The sequence below is a fragment of the Lithobates pipiens genome, unplaced genomic scaffold (assembly GCF_037356315.1).
Source record: "Lithobates pipiens isolate NorthernLeopardFrog02 unplaced genomic scaffold, aLitPip1_a1.2 Scaffold_8, whole genome shotgun sequence".
NCBI classification, from domain to species: Eukaryota; Metazoa; Chordata; class Amphibia; order Anura; family Ranidae; genus Lithobates; species Lithobates pipiens.
In genome coordinates, this window is record NW_027507903.1 from 215,048,907 (window position 1) to 215,072,146 (window position 23,240).

Consider the following 23,240-nt stretch of genomic DNA (forward strand, 5'->3'; position numbering starts at 1 on the left):
CTTTTCCACAGTATAACGATACCACACGTGTGAGACTTTTTCACAGCCTGGCCACATACATAGGCCCAACATGCAGGGAGCACCATCAGGTGTTCTAGGGGCATACATTTCAAATCTAATTTGACTACTATTACACTTTTGCGGGGCACTGTAGTGGCATGGATGAGAACTGATGTGGCATGAATGAGCCGTGGATGGGCATGGATGAGCCATGGAGGGGGATGGTGGAGTATAGATGAGGATTATGGCTGAGTAAGGATGGCATGGCTGAGTATGGATGGCATGGCTGAGTATGCATAAGGATGACCAAGCATGGATGGCATGGCTGAGTATGGAGAGCACAGCTGAGTATGGATGGCATGGCTGAGTATGAAGGTGGATGACTGAGCATGGATAGTATGGCTGAGCATGGCTGAGTATGAATGAGGATGGATCAATGAGGCTGGAATTGTCACAGATCAGCGCTGTGGGCACTACAGACCCAGCCCACAGCACTGCTGCACCTGATCTCTCCACTCACACTGTACCGGTCGGTACAGAGAGGGGAAGAGATAAACCAGACATGACACCGGTTTGTTTACAAGTTTGACAGAGCGATCATGTGGTAAACGGCCGCTGTCATCACCCATTTACCATGATTCGTGATGTTCTGGGTCCGGTCACGGATATTCCCTCCCGATTGCGCGCCCCGGGGGATGTGTTGGAGCAAGATTCTATGAGGACATTATAGTATGCCCTCCCAGAATTATCTGGCCGCGCTGTAGCAGTTTTTTGTCTATGGCCGGTCGGCACGTGGTTAAAGTGGTTGTAAACCTCAGACATAAAATAAGAACAAAGAACATCCTTCTATACTGTGTTCTTGTCTCAATCCCAAGCACTGAGTGTGATTTCTCTCTACTGCCTCCTTCTTCTGCTTTCATCATGAGTCACTTCTGGCAGGGTTACTTGACACCAGGAGATAAAAAGGAGATGGATGAGGAGAGTTCCAGGGGCAGGAAAACTGCAGTTCCAGCTCAGAGCTCCCTCATGGTTTCCTCACTGAGATATGCACTGTGAGACTTCAGATCCCCGCCCCCTGCTGCTAAAGAAATGGCTGCCTATAAACAGGTACATTTCAGGTAGAAGGATTTGTTTTATCTCTGTGTATCACCTGATGCAAGTCACTTCACTGGATATACAGGTGTATCTAAAAAAAACTGAATATCATCAAAAAGTTAATTTATTTCAGTAAAGCTTATATTATATAGATTCATTACACACGGAATTATATATTACAAGCATTTTTTCCTTTAATTTTGATGATAATGGCTTATAGCTAGTGAAAAATCAAAACTCAGTTTCTCAGAAAATCACAATATTGTGAAAAGGTTCAATATTGTAGACTCATTAACTCAAAACATTTGTAAAGGTTTCCTGAGCCTTTAAATGGTCTCTCTGGTCTGGTTTAGTAGGTTACACAATTATGGAGAAGACTACTGACTCGACAGTTGTCCAGAAAACAGTCATTGACACCCTCCACAAGGATAGTAAGTCACAAAAGGTCATTGCTAAAGAAGCTGGCTGTTCACAGAGTGCTGTATCCAAGCATACTAATGGAAGTTTGAGTGTAAGGAAAAAAGTGTGGTAGAAAAAGGTGCACAGGCATCAGGAATAACCGCAGCCTTGAGAGGATTGTGAAGCAAAGGCCATTCAAGAATTTGGGGGAGAATTATAAGGAGTGGACTACTAGCTGGTGTCAGTGCATCAAGAGCCACCACTCACAGATGTATCCAGGACATGGGCTACAACTGTCGCATTCCTTATGTCCAGCCTATCCTGAACCAGAGACCATCAGAAGCATCTTACCTGGGCTAAGGAGAAAAAGGACTGGACAGTTGCTCAGTGGTCCAATGTCCTCTTTTCGGATGTAAATTTTGCATTTAAATTGGAAATCAATGTCCCTGAGTCTGGAGGAACAGTGGGGAGGCACAGAATCCAAGTTGCATGAGGTCCAGTGTGAGGTTTACAGTCAGTGATGATTTGGGGAGACATGTCATCTGCTTGTGTTGATCCACTGTGTTTTATCAGGTCCAAAGTCAGCACAGCTCTATACCAAGAAATTCAACAGCACTTCAATCAAATAGTTTTTTATTGATTTTTTCATAAAACAAATGCAATACAAAAGTAAAGAAAAAACACATAATACATTTCCCTCAAACCCTCACTCAATCACATCTTCCCCAAAAAAAGCACATTTGCTAAATTGCCTATTTGCGCCCACCAGACTACGCTTCCATCTTTACTCAAGACCATTCTTCTCATTAATACTTCTTAAAGTGGATGTAAACTCACTCTCATCCTTTCTAAACTACTGCCATAGTGGTTATCTATAAGGATATACATGCCTCCTGCATTTATCCTTACCTGTCAAATGTCCCCCTCTGTCTGTTATGAAATCTGAAAAACTGCAGATTCTGTTGGTGGGTCTGTTGTCCAGAGCTTGGTGGATGCAGTTGTGATGTCAGTAAACTCCCCGCCCACCTCTACACTTCCCTTGTCGACATGCATTTTCTCCTGTGTATTTCTTACACTGAACTTCTGCTACGATCACTAACATCCAGTAAAAACCCAGAAAAGTCACCACATGACTTCAGCATGCCCAATCATGCTGAGGTGTGGAGCAGCCAATCCTGTGAGAGCTGGAGAAGAAAGAAAGAGGGGATCTCAAGTACACAGAATGCCTCTCTCAGGCTCGTGCAGGAGATATATAAATCACCTGTCACTCACAGCAAGGGGGAGAGACAGACTCCTATTTCTCTGTCTGCTTTTATCTCACTCAAAAAAAGATAAGAGGATTGCTTAGACCTGGATTAATTCTTTGTGACAAGATGGCACAGATGACATGAAATCCTATACTTTACAAGGTGCAAGCCTTAATTATTTTTCTTTTTCAGGTTTACATCCACTTTAATGAAATATATATATATACTTATGCTTATCCCCCTCTTGTATCATTATTAGCTTTCTTCAGTATCATTAATTCACTCAACTGATTGTTCAAAGTTGGAGATTAGCCACCAATGCCAAATTTTTATGATTTTTTTTAGAGCTCCTCCTATGTTTATGTGTCAATTCCTCTCGTCTTAAATTAAGATTAATTGCCCTAATCCATTGATCTATCATTGGTGGATATGTTGATATCCATTTTTGTAGTATAAGTTTACAAGCCATATACATAGTTCTCAGCCACATCACATGCATTTCAGCTGGGAGGGTGCCTTCCGATATAATCTCTAGCAAAGCTATTTTTGGTTCAAAATTAATTTGTGTGAAACATAATGAATTTAAAATATCCAAAACACCCTCCCAGTAGTGATACAGTTTAGGATATCGCCACAGCATATGTATAAGTGTACTTGTAACAGTAGTGCACCTTAGACAGTTTGGTGTATCTGTTTTACCCCAAAAGTAAAACATTAAAGGGGTATAGTGGGATCTATTGGTAATAAATAGCTGAGTTAAACATTGTGAGGAAGATAAGGATATTTCAAATAGATTCTTCAGAGCTTGTGCCCACGCTTTGTCGCTAATGCCGCGTACGCGCCAGCGGACCTGCCCACACATCGGTCGGACTATGGCAGGAGGCCGGACTTTTGAAATGAACGGACTTGCTCACACATGGAGAAAAGTCTGTTCATTTTGAACGTGGCTCCAGGTAGACGGGACTAGTGAAGGAAGTCAATGTCGCCGCCTCCATCGGCGAGATTGACACGTCGCTAGTCCCGTCACCTGGTATGGACTTAAAGGGGAAACCCTACACCGAAAAAATGGCGTGGCATCCCCCCAGAGTCCATATCAGACCCTTATCCGAGCACGCAGCCAGGCTGGTCAGGAAAGGGGGTGGGGACGAGCGAACGGCCCCCCTCCTGAGCCATACCAGGCCGCGTGCCCTCAACATGGGGGGTGCCCTGCGGCCCCCACCCCAAACCACTTTGTCCCCATGTTGATGAGGACAACTGCCTCTTCCCGACAACCCTGGCCATTGGTTGTCAGGGTCTGCAGGCGGGGGGCTTATCGGAATCCGGGAGCCCCCTTTAATAGGGGGGGCCCCCAGATACTGGCCCCCCCACCCTATGTGAATGAGTATGGGGTACGATGTACCCCTACCCATTCACCTGGTGAAAAAAAGTGTAAGTAAAAAAAACCACAACACAAGTTTTTAAAATAATTTATTGGACAGCTCCGGGGGTCTTCTCTTCTTCCGTCTTGGGGGGTCTTCTCGCCGACTCCTCCGCTATCTTCTGCTAGCTCATTTACTAGTGGAGGAGCCTGGCTTTCTTCTTCGTCGTTGCCTTTCGGGGGGTCTTCTTCCGACTTCGGGGTCTTGTCCAGCTCCTCGGGGGTCTTGTCCCCCTCTCCGGTTCTTCTGCCGGGCCTCCGCTATCTTCTGCTAGCTCTTTTACTAGAGTTGGCTCAGTCTTCTGTTGCCGCTGCCTTCTTCTTCTTACTTGCGATGTTGACACAACGCTCTCTCTGGCCGCAATGGCAGGGACGCGTTGTGTGGCGACTTATATAGGGACAATGGGCGGGGTCACCGGGTGATGTCACATGGTAACCCCGTCCCTTATGGTGTCACAGTCCACCGGATAGTCCGATCGTGTGTACGGGCATAAGTGTCTCTAAATCCCTACACCACCGCCCAAAGCTGTTCTCTTGTGGATTCGTTCTAACTGTTGTTTGAAGAAAAGACTATATGCTCCCTATAAGTCCATTTAGAGCGTTTTGCAGATGCTGCCAGAGTTAAAATTGATTAAGGATTGTATTTTAATAAAAAAAGTCCTTGCTTGACTCTGCAAAGCATGCCATAGTTGTAGATATAAAAAAAAATAGGCAAATTATATCTTTCTGCCAGTTTATCAAATGGTTGCAAAACCTCATTTACAAAAAGTTGACAAAGAAGCAGAATTCCAGCCTTCTTTCATAAATCTAAATTTTCAAACTTTGCAACCTCAGGTCATTTCAAAGCCATTGTATCAAATTTTTAGGGACTCATTAATGACAGGAATAGTACCACTGGATTGGCGCAGGGCCAATGTGGTGCCTATATTTTAAAAGGGAACAAAGTCTTTACCAAGTAACCATAGACCTGTTAGTTTAACCTCTATAGTTGGGAAGATACTGGAGAGATTAATAAAAGACCACATAGATGAGTTCTTGCAGGAAAAAATATTTTAAGCAACAGACAGCATGGATTCATGAAAGACAGAAGTTGTCAGACAAACCTGAATTCTTTTTATGAAGAGGTAAGTGAAACCTTGGACAGAGGGGTGGCGGTGGACATGGTATACTTGGATTTTGCAAAAGCGTTCGATACTGTTCCGCACACACGGCTCATGTGTAAGGTAGAGTCTACAGGTTTGGAAATATCTGTTTGTAAATGGATAGAAAACTGGCTAAAAGACAGAATTCAGAGAGTAGTGGTTAATGATTCTTACTCTGAATGGTCTAAGGTTATCAGTGGTGTACCCCAAGGTTCAGTGCCGGGACCCTTACTCTTTAATATCTTTATAAATTATATTGGGTCTGGGATCCAAAGTAACATTTCCATCTTTGCAGTGGACACCAAGATATGCAGTGGAATAACGTCCTTACAGGATGTCTCCAATTTACAAGCTGACCTCAATGCTCTGTCTAATTGGGCAACTATGTGGCAGATGAGGTTTAATGTTGGGTAATGTAAAGTTATGCACTTGGGGGCTAAGAATATGCATGCATCATACATTTTAGGGGGAGTACAACTGGGGGGGATACATAGTGGGGGTTTTGGTAGATCATAAGCTCAATAATAGCATGCAATGCCAAGCTGCGGTTTCCAAAGAGAGCAAAGTTCTTTCTTGTATTAAGAGAGGTATGTACTCCAGAGAGAGATATAATTTTGCTCCTGTTCAAATCATTAGTAAGACCTCATCTGGAATATGCAGTTCAGTTTTGGGCACCAGTTCTCAAAAATGATATCGGGGAACTGGAGAAAGTGCAGAGAAGGGCAACCAAACTGATAAGAGGCATGGAGGAGCTCAGCTATGAGGAAAGATTAGAGGAACTGAATTTATTCACTCTTGATAAGAGGAGATTAAGGGGAGATATGATCAACATGTACAAATATATAAGGGGTCCATATAGTGAACTTGGTGTTGAGTTATTCACTGTACAGTCAACACAGAGGACAAGGGGGCACTCGTTACGTCTAGAGGAAAAGAGATTTCATCTCCAAATACGGAAAGGTTTCTTCACAGTAAGAGCTGTGAAAATGTGGAATAGACTCCCTGCAGAGGTGGTTCTGGCCAGCTCAGTAGATTGCTTTAAGAAAGGCCTGGATTATTTCTTAACTGTACCTAATATAACTGGGTACTAACATTTATAGGTAAAGTTGATCTGGGGAAAATCTGATTGCCTCTCGGGAGATCAGGAAGGAATATTTTCCCCTGCTTTAGCAAATTGGATCATGCTCTACTGGGTTTTTGTTTTCCTTCCTCTGGATCAACTGTGGGTATAGAATTGGGTATATGGGATTGTATGATATTTTTATTTTTTATTTTTTTATTTTTTTTTGTGGTTGAACTAGATGGACTTTTTTGCAACCTGACTAACTATATAACTATTGATATTTAAAATTGAACAAGTGTGTATCTATCACAGGGTGGTGTCTTGCGGATACACTGATAAACAAAATGCCACGTCCTAGTTATCACTTTGTGAATGTAAATATTGACAGGGAAAAGGGGAAGTAAGGAAGAAAAAAAAAAAAAAAAAAAGGAATAAAAGAACCTTCACATAAAAGACCTCAGAAGAAAAAATGTGGGTTCAGTTGGACTTTTTAGGCATGAAGAAAGTTGTGAACACAACCAATATATTCAAAAAAGAATTATTTCTATTTATTTAAAAAAAAAGAAAGACAATTTAAAAAAAAAAAAACAGGGAAAAGTTCAATTTCCCTTTTACACAAAAAAAGGGAAAAGTTTCCTCCTTAAAACTACACATTTAAGACCTAATTGACATCCTATCAAACATAGTAAGATCCATTTCAAATTTCCAAAAAGGAAAGAAAGAAACAAAATATATATCTATACAAATATAGGATCAAGGATATCAATCATACAGTCAGCGAATAGATATATTTTTGGTGCTCTACATGTTTCGCGTCTACGATGACGCTTCCTCAGGAGCTGATAATAGTGTTCTAAATTATTCCTTCATAAAGTGTGTCCCAAATAGGGAGATCACCGTTTCCAAAGGAAATTGGGGAAGTTGGTACGATTGATTACACAGAACTCATAAAGTTTAAATCTTCAGTGTTTAGTAAAAATTCTTGAGGCGTAAGTGAACACAAGTAGATCCGTGATGGATACTGTTTAGTATCCCCTGAGCTCAGGTTGCAAAAAACGGATCAAATTCCCACTGGGTAAAGAAGGAAAGTAAAGGGGGAATCAAAGAGGCAGACTATTCGGCCCATTCACCCCTATCATATTGTTTTTTGTGTGTAAAAGATGGCCGCCATTTTAAACTTTATGAGTTCTGTGTAATCAATCGTACCAACTTCCCCAATCTCCTTTGGAAACGGTGATCTCCCTATTTGGGACACACTTTATGAAGGAATAATTTAGAACACTATTATCAGCTCCTGAGGAAGCGTCATCGTAGACGCGAAACATGTAGAGCACCAAAAATATATGTATTCGCTGACTGTATGATTGATATCCTTGATCCTATATTTGTATAGATATATATTTTGTTTCTTTCTTTCCTTTTTGGAAATTTGAAATGGATCTTACTATGTTTGATAGGATGTCAATTAGGTCTTAAATGTGTAGTTTTAAGGAGGAAACTTTTCCCTTTTTTGTGTAAAAAGGAAATTGAACTTTTCCCTGTTTTTTTTTTTTTAAATTGTCTTTCTTTTTTTTTAAATAAATAGAAATAATTCTTTTTTGAATATATTGGTTGTGTTCACAACTTTCTTCATGCCTAAAAAGTCCAACTGAACCCACATTTTTTCTTCTGAGGTCTTTTATGTGAAGGTTCTTTTATTCCTTTTTTTTTATTTTTCTTCCTTACTTCCCCTTTTCCCTGTCAATATTTACATTCACAAACTATATAACTATGGGTAATTGCAAATGGTTCCATATAGGCATATATTGGGTGTATCGCTCATATTCAATGTCTTTTTGAATAGTAGGCCATATCTTATGTATTAACCTCTTGCTTACTGGGCACTTAAACCCCCTTCCTGCCTATCCCAATTTTTAGCATTCAGTGCTGTTACATTTTGAATGACAATTGCGCGGTCATGCTACACTGTACATTTTTATCATTTTTTTTCACACAAATTGAGCTTTCTTTTGGTGGTATTTAATTACCACTTGGGTTTTTATTTTTTTCTATACAAACAAAAAACAAAAAAACAAAACATGTTTCATAGTTTGTTATAAAATTTTGCAAACGGTAATTTTTTCTCCTTCATTGATATTCACTGATGAGGCTGCACAGATGGGCACTGATGGGCTGCACTGATAGGCACAGATAAGATGGCACTGATGGATCCTGATGGGTGTCACTGATGGGCATTGATAGATGTCACTGATGGGCATTGATAGATGTCACTGGTAGGTGGTATTGATAGGCAGCACTGGTGATGAGGCACTGATTGCTGGTATTTATAGGTGGCACTGATAGGTGACACTGTGGGCACTGATAGGCGGTGCAGAAGCCTCTGCAGAGGCTCTGTACAATTGGGACTGAGGTCCCCCACACAGCCGTCCACGATCTGCTTTTTTTTTCTCCTCACACTACCAGCACAAGGAGAAAAAAAATTACAGATTACCGGCTCTGTTTACATCACACGATCAGCTGTCACTGGCTGCAAACAAGCTGAAGGCAGCTATCAAGGGAAACTTGAGCTTCCATAACACCTCAACAGTGCCATAGGCTTATCGCCTCCATGCCATGCCACATTGATGCAGTAATTCATGCAAAAGGAACCCCGACCAAGTATTGAGTGCATATTATACTGTACATGGACAGACTTTTCATTAAGACAACATTCCTGTATTAAAAATACTTTTTTTTTTATTGGTGTTATGTAATATTCAAATTTTCTGAGATAGGGAATTTTGGGTTTTCACTAGCTGTAAGCCAAAATCATCAACATTAAAGTGGTTGTAAACCCTTACAAACCACTTTGACCTACAGTTAAGCCTAGATTAAGGCTTACCTGTAGGTCCAAGAAATATCTCCTAAACCTATACAGTTTAGGAGATATTTACAAAAAGACAGCCACCGTTGTCTACGGTGCATGCGCTGCAGACAGCGGCGCGCAGGCGCACTGGGCAGGCCGCAGATCGCGGCGATATGCCGCTCGTGTTGGCTCCCTTGCGCATGCGCGGGAGTGATGTCATCGTGGCTCCGGCGAATCACAGCGTGAGCAGTGAGACCCGGAAGTCACTCCGGGATACATGGCAGCGGCGAACATGAAGACGGAGGACCGCTTCGGGGGCTTCGTTCTCAGGTAAGTTATTCATAATGAGCTAGTATGCTATGCATACTAGCTCATTATGCCTTTGCCTTACAGGTTGCATTTTTTTTTTTGTGCCTTTACGTCCTCTTTAAAAGAAAGAAATGCTTGAAATATTTCACTCTGTGTGTAATGAATCTATATTATATATGAGCTTCACTTTTTGAATTAAATTACTAAAATAAATTAACCACTTGCCGACCAGCCACCGTCGTTATATGGCGGCAGGTCAGCTCTTCAGCGCAAATCGTCGTAGCTGTACGGCGGGTCTCGCACAGGAGCAGCAGCGGGCAAGCACGCTGTGGGAGCAAGCCCATGGGCCCTAGTGTTAACCCTTTCCCTTAATTAAATTAGTTAATTTTTACATTGAACAATGCATTTTTATAGCACTGATCAATGTAATAATGTCATTGGTCCCCAAAAAGTGCCATTTGGGGTCAGATTTGTCCACCGCAATGTCGCAGTCTTGCTAAAAATCGCAGATCGCCACCATTACTAGTAAAAACAATAAAAAAAAGTCCCTAAATCTATCCCATAGCTTGTAGAGGGATACGTTTTGCGCAAACCAATCAATATACACCTATTGCGATTTTTTTTTACCAGACTATATATATACCCCGTTTCCCCAAAAATAAGACCTAGCGTGATTGTCAGTGATAGCTGCAATATAAGCCTTACTCCCCAAATAAGCTCTAGTAGGTCTTATTTTCAGGGTAGGGCTTATTTGGGGGTTAGGGCTTATATTGCAGCCATCACCAACAATCACGCTAGGTCTTATTTTCGGGGAAACAGGGTAGGCCTAAACTGATGAATACATTTGTTTTTTAGTATTTTTTTGGGATATGTATTATAGAAAAAGTTAAAAAAAAGTTTCAAAATTTACGCTCTTTGTTTGTTTATAGCGCAAAAAAAAAAACCGCAGAGGTGATCAAATACCACCAAAAGAAAGCTCTATTTGTGGGGAAAACAATTACCTAAATTTTGTTTGGGTACAGCATCGCACGACCGCACAATCGTCAAAAAATTGCCTGGTCATTAAGGGGGCAAATCCTTCCGGGGCTGAAGTGGTTAACTTTTTGATTATATTCAAATGTTTTGAGACATGTATGTGAGGGTTTACAACCACTGGGGATGCCCCTGCTGCCTCCATTCAGCTAGAAAATCTTTGATTTAGAAATTGAAGGAGCCAATCAGCTGCAATCGCAGTTTAGAGATTCTGGCGGCTCCAGGTTGTCAGAATACAATAGCTGGCACCATGAGATTCATCCCTTTACGCTGTTTAGAGGGGGTGGGGAAATATATATGTAGAATAATGCCAATCTTGTTACTTGTTTATAAAAAAACACATCAGTTACCAGGGGCACAGTTAGAAATCACAGGGTTTATACCAAATTTTTTGTTTACAAACGATTTTTATTATGGAAAAGATCAAGGTATAAAAAACTGTTAGGGTCCGTTCACACAGGGGCAACACGACTTTCAACACGACTTTTGGAGGCAACTTGGACACGACCTGAACACGACTTGGGGCGACTTACAACACGACTTTAAGTCGCCCCAGGCAAGGCGACTTTTGCCGCAGCCAATCAGAAAATGAGCTCTCAAGGGGAAACTCCACGTCAAATTTATGAAAAAAAAATTTGGCGTGGGTTCCCCCTCCAAGAGCATACCAGGCCCTTAGGTCTGGTATGGATTTTAAGGGGAACCCCCTATGCCGAAAAACGGCGTGGGGGTCCCCCCCAGATCCATACCAGACCCTTATCCGAGGCCGCTACCCGGCCGGCCAGGAAAGGGGGTGGGGACGAGCGAGCACCCCCCTCCTGAGCCGTACCAGGCCGCCCACCCCAAAGCACCTTTCCCCATGTTGATGAGGACAAGGGCCTCTTCCCGACAACCCTGGCCGTTGGTTGTCGGGGGTCTGCGGGCGGGGGGCTTATCGGAATCCGGGATCCCCCTTTAATAAGGGGGCCCCCCCAACCTATGTGAATGAGTATGGGGTACAATGTACCCCCACCCATTCACCTGTGAAAAAAAAGTACAAAAAAAACACAATACAGGGTTAAAATAGTTTATTGCACAGCTCTGGGGGTCTTCCGTCTTCGGGGGTCTTCTCGCTGGACTCCTCCGCTATCTTCTGCTAGCTCTTTTACTAGCGGATGAGCCCGGCATTCTTCTTCGCCGCCGCTCTCTTCTTCCGACTTCGGGGGTCTTGTCCCCCTCTTCGGTTCTTCTTGCCGGCGCCGCCGGTGTCTTCTGTTCTTCTCTTCTGGAGATGTTGCCTCACCGCTGTCTCCGCTGACTATGACAGAACGCGCGGCGTCTTATATAGGGGCATCACCGGATGATGTCCCCGCCCATTATGATGTCACAGTCCCAGCAGCCTCTGGGATGGGACTGTGACATCATAATGGGCGGATACATCATCCGGTGATGTCCCTATATAAGTCGCCGCATGCCGCGTGTTCTGTCATAGTCAGCGGAGACAGCGGCGAGGCAACATCTCCAGAAGAGAAGAACAGAAGGCGGCGGCGACAGAAGACTGGGCCACCGCCTGTAAAAGAGCTAGAAGAAAGCGTGGTGGTGCGGCAAGAAGAACCAAAGAGGGGGACAAGACCCCCAAAGTCGGAAGAAGAGAGCGGCGGCGAAGAAGAATGCCGGGCTCCTCCGCTAGTAAAAGAGCTAGCAGAAGATAGCGGAGGAGTCCGGCGAGAAGACCCCCGAAGACGGAAGACCCCCGGAGCTGTGCAATAAACTATTTTAACCCTATGTTGTGTTTTTTTTGTACTTTTTTTTCACAGGTGAATGCGTAGGGGTACATTGTACCCCATAATCATTCACATAGGGTGGGGGGCCGGGATCCAGGGGCCCCCTTATTAAAGGGGGCTCCCGGATTCCAATAAGCCCCCCGCCCGCAGACGCCGACAACCAACGGCCAGGGTTGTCGGGAAGAGGCCCTTGTCCTCATCAACATGGGGACAAGGTGCTTTGGGGTGGGGGGGCCGCGCAAGGCACCCCCCATGTTGAGGGCGCGCGGCCTGGTATGGCTCAGAAGGGGGGGGCGCTCGCTCGTCCCCACTCCCTGTCCTGGCCGGCTGGGTAGCGTGCTCGGATAAAGGTCTGGTATGGATCTGGGGTGACCCCTACGCCGTTTTTTTGGCGTAAGGGGTTCCCTTTAAAATCCATACCAGACCTAAGGGCCTGGTATGCTCTCGGAGGGGGAACCCACGCCAATTTTTTTTTCATAAATTTGGCGTGGAGTTCCCTCTTGAGAGCTGATAATTCTGTCAGAGTCGCCTCCGTATAGATGGAGATCGGACTTGGAGGCGACCGCCATTGAAATCAATGGTTACCGGTCGCCTACAAGTCGGATTGAAGTAGTACAGGAACCTTTTCTGAAGTCGGAGCGACTTCAGTAGTGTACATTAAGACGGCTCTCATTCACTTACATTGATTTTTAAATGTTGTCCAACCTGAGGTGGCTAGGGGCGACCTGAAGTCGGATCTGAGTTGCCCCTGTGTGAACAGACCCTTACAATGATGGTACAGGTGAATATACAAATATCTTTGACATTATATGATGTACAGGAAGTGTAATAGGGTTATGGTTAGCAGGGCCGGTGCTACCACTAGGCAAACTAGGCAGCCGCCTAGGGTGCACTGCTGCCTAGGGGGCGCTCGGCTGCTGATTTTCCTCCACATCTGCATACTCTGCAGGCTGCAGCATGTAACTAACTCAGTCACGGGAAGCTGCTCCGTCCGACCGGTGGTGTAATTAGAAGCGCATCACAGCACTGGAGCCCCAGGGCTAGAGGAAGCAGAGCCAATGCTTCCTGTATAGCACTGCCTCCTGTCACATGGGCAGGGCAAAGGCGGTGGAGCCAATGAGTTTGGCAAAATTAGGTTTCGCCTAGGGTGTCGAAAATCTTTGCACCAGCCCTGATGGTTAGTCAGGTAGACAAGAAGAAGAGATTTGCATAGTGTTATGATCAGGCCAAACAAAAGTATTGAAGTATGGAAAGGAAAGAAAAACGACAAATACATATATGTTTTTAAGGGGAGAAGGGTAAGAAGCAAGACAAGAAAATAAAAGGGAGATTCGCTTCATCACTCACCCCCCCTCTCCCCTGGGTTTATACCAAATTTTAATGGGGCCCTTTTAAGATATACAGTATATAATGCTGTACCTATTATACATGTGTAACTTTAGTAGTCAGAAGTATAATGTGCCTTTTATTTTAACACTTCCTTAACATGGGTAGTCAGTGATGAGTGGCGTACAATGCACTCCTATCTGTATCACTAGTGGCCACTGTAATGGAATTCAGGCCATACACAGTTCGAATCTCAGCATTAACCAGGCAAGATTCAAACCGTTTATGGGCAGGCTGAATGTACCAAGCTGATTGATCAACTTGGGTACAACCAGCATGCTGGGTTTTACCGGCCATTATCGCTAGCTGCTACACCTGCTACCAATAATCACTGTATTGTCACGACAGGGGTTGTTCCCCCCGCCGGGAGAAGACAATGACCCAGCACGAAGGGCTGTCTGTGTGGAAGGGGGAACCAAGGAAATTTAATTCCTGCAACCACAGGTTGAAAAGTCGTTCTGTGTATGTATGGCCAGCCTTAACTTACATCTCATGAGTTGCTCCTGTGCTGTGTAGAAGAAAAGCTTCTGCTATATGGGCAGTCAGAACCAAGCTAGCTCACTTGGCCAGATCATTGTGCAGATACACTATATTACCAAAAATACTGGGTGGCCTGCCTTTCCATGCACATGAATTTTAATAGCATCCTAGTCTTATCCCTTGTACACGCGGTCGGACATTCCGACCACAAAATCTGTCGATTTCTTCCAAAGGATTTTGTCCGAAACTGGTGTTGCATACACACAGTTGGACAAAGTTGTCGGAAAATCAGATCGTTCAGAACATAATGGCGTTCGTTTACGACGGGACTACGTTCAGGCTAATAGCCTATAGCTTTGGTCTCGTAATTTGACCTGAGCATGCATGGCACTTTGTCCGATCGGAATTCTCTACAAACGATCAAACAAAGTCCGATTGGATCATGTTGTCGGAAAATTTTATATCCAGCTCTCAAACTTTGTTGGTCGGACATTCTGACGGAAAAAGTCCGATGGAGCTCACACACGGTCGGATTATCCGACAACACGGTCCGATTGGGCATTTTCCGTCGGAATTTCGGACCATGTGTACAAGGGCTTAGTCCATAGGGTTCAAAATTGCGTTGGCCTACCCTTTGCAGCTATAACAGCTTCAACTCTTCTGGGAAGACTGTCCACAAGGTTTAGGAGTGTGTCTATGGGAATGGTATTGACCATTCTTCCAGAAGCACTGCCAAACAGTCATGTTGTAACAGGAAGGGCCAAATTCAAACTGTTTCCACAAAGTTGGGAGCAGAAAATTGTCCAAAATGTCTTGGTATGCTGTCACCTTAGGAGTTCCCTTCACTGGAAGTAAGAGGCCAAGCCCAACTCCTGAAAAACAACCCCACACCATAATCCTCCCTCCACCAAATTATCTGGACCAGTGCACAAAGCAAGCTCCATAAAGACATGGATGAGCGAGTTTGGGATGGAGGAACTAGACTGGCCTACACAGAGTCCTGACCTCAACCCAATAGAACACCTTTGGGATAAATTAGAGTGTAGACTGCGAGCCAGGCCTCCTTGTCCATCAGTGCCTGACCTCACAAATGTGCTTCTGGAAGAATGGTCAAACATTCCCAAAGACACACTCTGAAACTTTCCCAGAAGAGCTGAACCTGTTACAGCTGCGAAGAGTGGGCCAACTTAATATTGAACCCTATAGACCAAGACTGGGATTTCATTAATGTTCCTGTGCGTGTAAAGGTGGGTGTCACAATACCTTTGATAATATAGTGTATGTATGTCATGCTGCTCTGTCCCCGAGCCAGCAATCAGAGCAGTTATTCACTGAGCATGTTTTTTTGTTTTTGTTTTTTTTAACAGTCCTTTTTCAGGAAATTGCTATTTCAGGCTCTTCTCTGTCCCTGGACCCCATGGCAGTTGCCTGGGTTTCTATGGCTGTAGTTGTGCCCTTGCTGTTGAAAACTGGACCCTGCACTGAAAGTTGCAAAATCTGACATCTTAAAACACATGTGCCAAAATATTCTGTATAATTACTTATACCCCCTTCATATGTAAGCTATATATGCATTTGAGGAATATCTAAAATAACTGAACTTCCATTGACATGTATGTGGCCTGGAATTATAGAGTAGTGCTATGGGGAGCACTGACCACATTATAAGATGGAAGTTTTCACAAGATCTATTTCATTGAAGCAAATGTTTTGTTTTTTTGCTGACTATTTTTTCTTGCTTCTTCATTGATTGGAAGCTTGTCTCCCTTCCATGGCCTAAGAAAGTGAAAGAAAATAAGCATTAAAAGGCATTCTGTATGTCCAATTTTAAAGACACAGTCAACACATACAGTATAAAGTGATATAACTTGAAGCAGACCAGAACTCCAAAGCAAACCCATATTTATATACAATTTGCACAAAAAAAAAAAAAAAATATATATATATATACGCAGTTGCTTATTTCTTTTTAGTTTTTAATTGTATTTCATCTAAATCACTTTGCAGATATTTGTTTTTGAATTGACACGAAAACGTCCTTTCTGTTAATCCAAGTCAAAAATACAAAATAAAGCCCACATTTAACAATAAAACATGAAATCTCTGAGGGGTAAATACTTTTAGGGATCAAACACATGGAAATTTATAGGCATTTTATATGACTAGCGTAAATGTCCTGAACACATAAACACTACAGAAAAAAAACAGTAAAGTATGTATTAGAAGCAAATGACTGGACAACATGCATGCACACATAGTAGAGTGTGTGTGTATGTGTATATATATATATATATATATATATTAGTAAAGAATTAGCATCAAATGTAGAGCTTGAAGGACTTGGCCACTCGCTGGTTCTTCTTTTTAAGGGCTTTGTTTGCCCATTTTTATTAAAAGAAAGTCCAACAAAGATAGGTTTCCCTCACAGGGGTTTCAGCATTCCCTTTCATCAACAAAATTAAATTCAACCTAGTTGGCTCTCACTTGCAGCACTGCAGCTCTGGCCTTACCCTCCAGGCCCTTGTCTGTCTCATACAGACTGTTTCACTGACCACCTTGGTGCACACAGCTAACAGCCTCTTGCTGCACTGGCTCCTTCCTGGAGCCCTCCTGACTCCTGGTACTCAGACTTCCTTTCTGCTGGGGTGGAGCCCAGAACCATGGTTAAGTTACTACTAAAAGCGCAGCACACACCTGACCAATCAGTATGCTGGCTGTTCTCAAAATCAGGACCCAGGACTAGGGATTTCATCCAACCCGGATCTCTCAGAAATTCCTGAGCTCCAGGTCCCAAAGTGGACTTTACAAAACTCTGAGGAAACTGAAAGGCCAGTTTCCTCTTCATGATACTTGCTCCCTGGAGCCCCTCAACCCGTCTGGTTGAGAATTCTGGGTCACATCCTCCTTCTAGACCCTGGCAGGGCAACGCTCTGCCACATATCCCCCCCCTGTTTCGACCCCAGAGGGAGCGTAACACACCAGCCAAACCTCTTGAAAATGGCACCTTTGTGCTAGTTACCACCAACAAGGGCCAAACCCAGACTTTCCCTATGTCCCCCTGCTACACTGACTTGGGTACTACAAAGACACCCCAGTGACTTTTTACAGGTGCGCTTCCAAAAACGCCATCTGCCCATTTTTCTTGGGGACACACCTTCAACACTTTAAGCCCCTGTACAGCCGGTCGGAGATTTCGACAACCAAATTCGTCGGATTTTGTCTGTCGGATTTTGTCCGTCGCATCTTGTCCGAAACTGTTGCATACACACGGTCGGACAAAGTTGTCGAAAAATCCGATCTTTCAGAACGTGATGACGTAATTTAGTTACGATGGGACTACGTTCAGGCTAGTAGCCAATAGCTTTGATGTAGGAATTTGATCTGAGCATGCGTGGCACTTTGTCCGATCAAAATTCTCTACACATGATCGGAGTATGTCCTATCGGACCAGTTTGTTGGAAAATATTTCCAACAAGTTGGAAAATTGAGTCCGACGGATATTCCGACGGAATCAGTCCGATGCATACCACACACAGTCGGATTATCCAACAACACGGTCCGATAGGACACATTCCGACGGATTCTCCGACCGTGTGTACAAGGGCTTACACTTAGGCTGCTTTCACACTGCAGCGGGAGCGGCTTCGGCGGTAAAGTGCCGCTATTTTTAGCGGCGCTTTACCGTCGTTTTAGCGGCGGTGTGCGGGCGCTAGCGGAGTGATTTTAACCCCCGCTAGCGGCCGAAAAGGGGTTAAACCCGCCCGCAAAGCGCCGCTGTAGCGGCGCTTTGCCGGCGGTATTGCCGCGGTGTCCCATTGATTTCAATGGGTAGGAGCGGTTTAGGAGCGGTGAATACACCGCTCCTTCACCGCTGCGAAGATGCGGCTAGCAGGACTTTTTTCACCGTCCTGCCAGCGCATCGCTCCAGTGTGAAAGCCCTCCGGCTTTCACACTGGAGTTAAAGGGGCCGTTTTTTTTCAGCCGTTACACAGGCGCTATTTTTAGCGCTGTAACGCCTGAATACCGCCCCAGTGTGAAAGCAGCCTAAGGGACTTGCCAAGGACTTGTATGTTGTTTCTCGACCTTTTTCTCTTCCCTTCTAAAGTGGACACATTTTGAAACACCTTTTTAGCCATAAGTGTGGGCACTTTTATTTGGGAATTAAACTCTTTTAATGACACCTTGTTAAGATTTGGGCCAGCGTCCTCATACCTTTTTACTCTTGCAGCTTGGGAGGTTCCTGGACCTCTGGAAATCCTTCCCAGAATTACACCCCTGAACCTGTAGGGGGCCCAAATCTACTGCACCTATTCCATCTTCTGTGTCTGTCATATCTTTCCTTCCTGCATTTTCTAGTTCCCGCCCAGCGAACGCCAATGTACGTCGCCAGAATGGCACGGGCAGGCATATTGGCGTACAGGTACGTCCAATCTTCAATGCCGCCCTGCCATCGGGAGCGCGCCGCCGGCGGCGCGCTCCCGCGCTGGTCGGGACCCCCGTGAGTCCGGTCGCGGGACCCGCGGACTCGATCGCCGCGGGGGATACCCGCGATCGTCTCACGGGACGGCTGAATGGAGGAAATGCCGTGTAAACAGCATTTCTCCATTCTGCCTAGCAACTAGTGACCCTGATCTCTGCTCCATGTGATTGGAGCAGAGATCAGTGTTCACTAAATGAAAGCCCAACCCCCCCACAGTTAGTAACACACCCCTAGGAACACTTAACCCCTACACTGCCACCCACTGGTTAACCCCTTCACTGCCAGTGTCATTTACACAGGAATCACTGCATTTATATAGCAGTGATTACTGTATAAATGACAATGGTCCCAAAAATGTCCGATGGGTCCCCCACAATGTCGCAGTCACAATAAAAATCGCTAATTGCCGCCATTACTAGTAAAAAAAAAATAATAAAAAATTATTAATAAAAATGCTCTAAAACTATCCCTATTTTGTAAATGCTATAACTTTTGCGCAAACCAATCAATCACTTATTGCGACTTTTTTTACCAAAAATATGTAGAAGAATACGTATCGGCCTAAACTGAGGGAAAAAAAATGTTTTTTTTATATATTTTTGGGGGATATTTATTATAACAAAAAGTAAAAAATAATGCGTTTTTTTCAAAATTGTCGCTCTATTTTTGTTTATAGCGCAAAAAATAAAAACCGCAGGGGTGATCAAATACCACCAAAAGAAAGCTCTATTTGTGGGGAAAAAAAGGACATCAATTTTGTTTGGGAGCCACGTTGCACGACTGCGCAATTGTCAGTTAAAGCGACGCAGTGCCAAATCGCAAAAAGTGGTCTGGTCTTTGGTCTGTAAGTGGTTAAGAGCAACCATGTGACCTTGACCATCAGGTCTTCCCTTTGTTGTTACCCATGGTAACCAAAACATTTATCAGTGTGTTGCACTTTTCCTCATTGTCCGAAGTATCGCCACATTTATCCAAACTCTTTTCTCCAGTGTCTGGAGGGGAATCGCACAGAGTGGAGTGGTTGTCTACCATGGCAAGGCCACTAACCACCAACCCCACTGCCACATGATGCTCCTCCGGCAACTGTTCCGATACCTGATCCTCACTATCCAATTTCACCTTTGGATTGATGGCCCCAAACACATCACATGTACGTGTGCCCTCTGGCACTTCCGCCCAGATTTCTGTCCTGTCCAACAGTACTCCAGAGTGCCTCTCTTACACATCCTCTGTATGACGCAAATCCAGCACACTGTGAGACAATTTTCCATAATAACAACAATTGCATTACATGCTTCCAAAATTGCAGAGATTGCGATAGTACAGCCTGTAATATCCAGCTCCATTTATGCATACCCCATGGTCCAAGTTCTCCAAACGCAGGAGAGGACGGCAGGATATACACCATCTGTACACTCCAACATTCTAACATTTCTCTCAGCAAATCGGTCATAAAAAGGCACTGTAATTCTACACTCAAGACCTTCCTGGGGTCCTTAATGTTCCTTGGGACATGGAAAGACTCGTTTACTGATGCCTTAGAGATGGTGCTTCTTAAAGGGGCTTCCTCCCTGCTGGAGGTTTTCAACGCAATAACCTGGTGCTCTCCTAGAGCACAGCCATGTGTGGGAGTCACCACAAAACTCTCAGGCTCAGTGTCAGTGATCTGTTCCAGGTCTTCTCTATGGAAAACATTAGTTTGGTATACCACGCCAATAACTCCTTTAAGGGTTGTAGCCACAACCTCTGCTATGTGCTCAATCTCTTTTGGCCCTTCCATCTCCTGAGGAATATCCTCTGCAACAGCAGCAAGTGAGCCCTGGTCCAGAAGCTGCTCTGTAGTCCTTCCATTTAGCACAGCAGAAATGGTGTCCGCTCCATTGTTACACAGTGAGATTTCTTCCGATAAAGCCAACAGACTTGTTGCCCATCTGTCCCAGTCTACTTTCTCTGGGCTCCCATCAGAGGTACTACGCAGTACTGCTCCAACTGCCAAAGGAGACACAGGACAGAGTGGCTCCACATCAGGCACATTGCACATATCACTTTTGTTTAAACTGACTTGTGGAAAACATTTTTAAACACAGCAGGCTGCAATACCATAACTTCACCACCTTGCTCGGGTGGCGCTTCATTAAACTCATGAAGCCTTTTGCTGTCAGCAGTGACAGACCGCAGTAACCCATTATCACCACAAGTAATTTCCGATATTTTAGTTTTACCATTTGACACAAGGTCAAGTACCCTCTTATCCATTAGAGTGGCACCACTGTTGTCTGGGGCACACTAGCAGTTTGAGATTGTAGGATATTTAGTACATTGCTTTTCACCTCATGTGAAACACACTTGTCAGTCGGGGCGGTGACACAGTTGTCCTGGGAAACCCTGAGCTCAGACACCATGAGCTCCTGGACGGTCTCCAGGAACACCTCTGCTACACCTGCCTTGGTTGCCAGGGGCAATGGTACATATTTCTCAGTAGTCACCCCTGACATTTCTGGATGCAATCACATTTTTACCACTTGTCTTCCTGCTACACAGTACACTGCTTGAAGTCTTTAACAGTCCTCAAGCTTGCTGCAGGTTCAGCTTCAAACTGGCCTTTGCTACTACAAAAGGTATTCACTTGCAGCAAGTCTCTGAAAGCTATTTTTCCACTGGACTTATTCCCACTGCACAGGGAATAGTCTCATAACCAGTCTCTCGCACATTTGTAACTACAACAGTCTTACCATTCCATTTGGCTGGAGTTGAAAGCTTCAATTGAGGGTGTTGTCCCCTCTTTGCTGTACTTTCACAAGCTAATGCCCCCACATGGACACAGGGCAACATTGCATCCTTCTTGGATTTTCCAACATCCCCTGTAGGCCAAACAGATTTCCTGTTGCCAGGGGTAACAGCAGACACTTTTGCACAAACCTCTTTTTACTCATAATTTGAGCCACATCTCTGTTGTAGCTCCTCCTTTCTGCAAACAGACTTTTTCCGATCTTTTCCAGCGCTTTCTAGATTGGATTGCTTTTAGGAAATTATCGTAGTCAGTTCGGTTATGATACATCCCACGGTACACCTCTTGGTACTCTTCCATCAGAAAAGGTTGCACCAACTCAACCCAGCGACTTTTGGGCCATCCTCTGGAGGAAGCAATCATCACGAAATCATCCAAAAAGTCTTCAACATGTTCAGAAGGCAGCATAGGCCATATGAAGTCAGCTGTACGGATTTTTGCTTTGTTGCCATGGGCAACCGCACCCATCTGCTCACTCTTTGCCCATCTGCTTTCCTTTTCCCTTTGCTCCAGTGCGGCCAAGTGCATCTTGGGGCCAACTCCTCCAGCCACAGGGTTCTGTCTCTCATCTTTTTGCGTTTTGACCACCCCATCTCTGCAGTCAGGCACACAACACTTTTTAACACAGTTCCTTTTAACACCAGAACATTTTGCATGCTGTCTTCTTTAAGACTTTCAAACAGCACACTTTCACTTGCAGATTCTCCTCACCTGCACACAGATTATGCAGTCTCATGCACCAAAACACAGTTCATATAACAGATCTCAGATTGTGCCCACAGCACTTCTCCACCACATGTAAAGGATTAGCATCAAATGTAGAGCTTGAAGGACTCCGCCACTCATGGGTTCTTATTTTTAAGGGCTTTGTTTGCCAATTTTTATTAAAAGAAAGTCCAAAAAAAAAAAAAGGTTTCCCTCACAGGGAAAAATATATATATTTGTACTTGGAGTCTTTATGAAAGTTCAAGTAAGAAACGTAATAAAGGAAAAAATAAGAAGTGACCTGGGGTGTGCCAATAGTCACATGGTCAGTAAGCCTACAGGGGTCATACTCAAATATGAAATGAAAAGGTAAAGATAAGAAAAAAAGGGGACCAGGTGGGTGGGATATGAGAGGGAAGGCTGACAGGAGAAAGGAGGAGGAGTACGGGTTTAAGTGCAGCCCCACTCCTCCTACAAATTCAGGCTAACCTGTGTCCAGCCGTCTCATTTGTACTTGGAGTCTTTATGAAAGATTGAGTAAGAAACATAATAAAGGAAAACATAAGAAGTGACCTGGAGTGAGCCAATAGTCACGTGGTCAGTATGCCTAAAAATAAAGACAGTAGGATAAATCAGCAAACAGATTTATTTGAAGTAAACGTAACAACATTAGTCAGCCAAATGCCTGAAAGCCTGAGACTTCAGGGGCTTGCTTAGAACTCTCTATGAGGAGAAAATCATCCAAATAGTGAATGACTTCATGACAGTTTTCCACATGTGTAAGAATCCAACTGAGCGTTTGCGCAAAAGTATCAAACAGCCAGGGGCTGCTTTTAGAACCAAAAGTGAGCTTGGTAGCAAAATAATACAGCCCCCTCCTTCACCCCATGCCACTGCCAGAGTGATGGCATGATCGGAAGGAGTTTAAACGCATCCTTTATATCAGCCTTGGACAGCCAAGCTCCCTCTCCAACCCTGATGATTTGTTTGATTGCCTGATCCACAGATGCATATTTTTATGAAAACTCTTCTGACAGAATTAAGGAGTTTAAGCTAGGTATTGTAGAACAATGAGGGGCAGACAAATCCTAA

The 23,240-nt window shown here is 44.1% G+C and overlaps 1 protein-coding gene across 1 annotated transcript in view; it reads right to left on the bottom strand.

Annotated features, from left to right (window-relative positions):
- Positions 1 to 12,799: 12,799 nt before the first annotated feature.
- The window catches only part of LOC143960154 (uncharacterized), a 226,091-nt gene continuing 215,650 nt past the window's right edge, over positions 12,800 to 23,240 (bottom strand). The window contains exon 14 of the mRNA XM_077468464.1: positions 12,800 to 15,951. Within this exon, the coding sequence (XP_077324590.1) occupies positions 15,864 to 15,951 (88 nt within the window). The 3' untranslated portion in view covers positions 12,800 to 15,863. The remainder of the gene's footprint in view (positions 15,952 to 23,240) is intronic.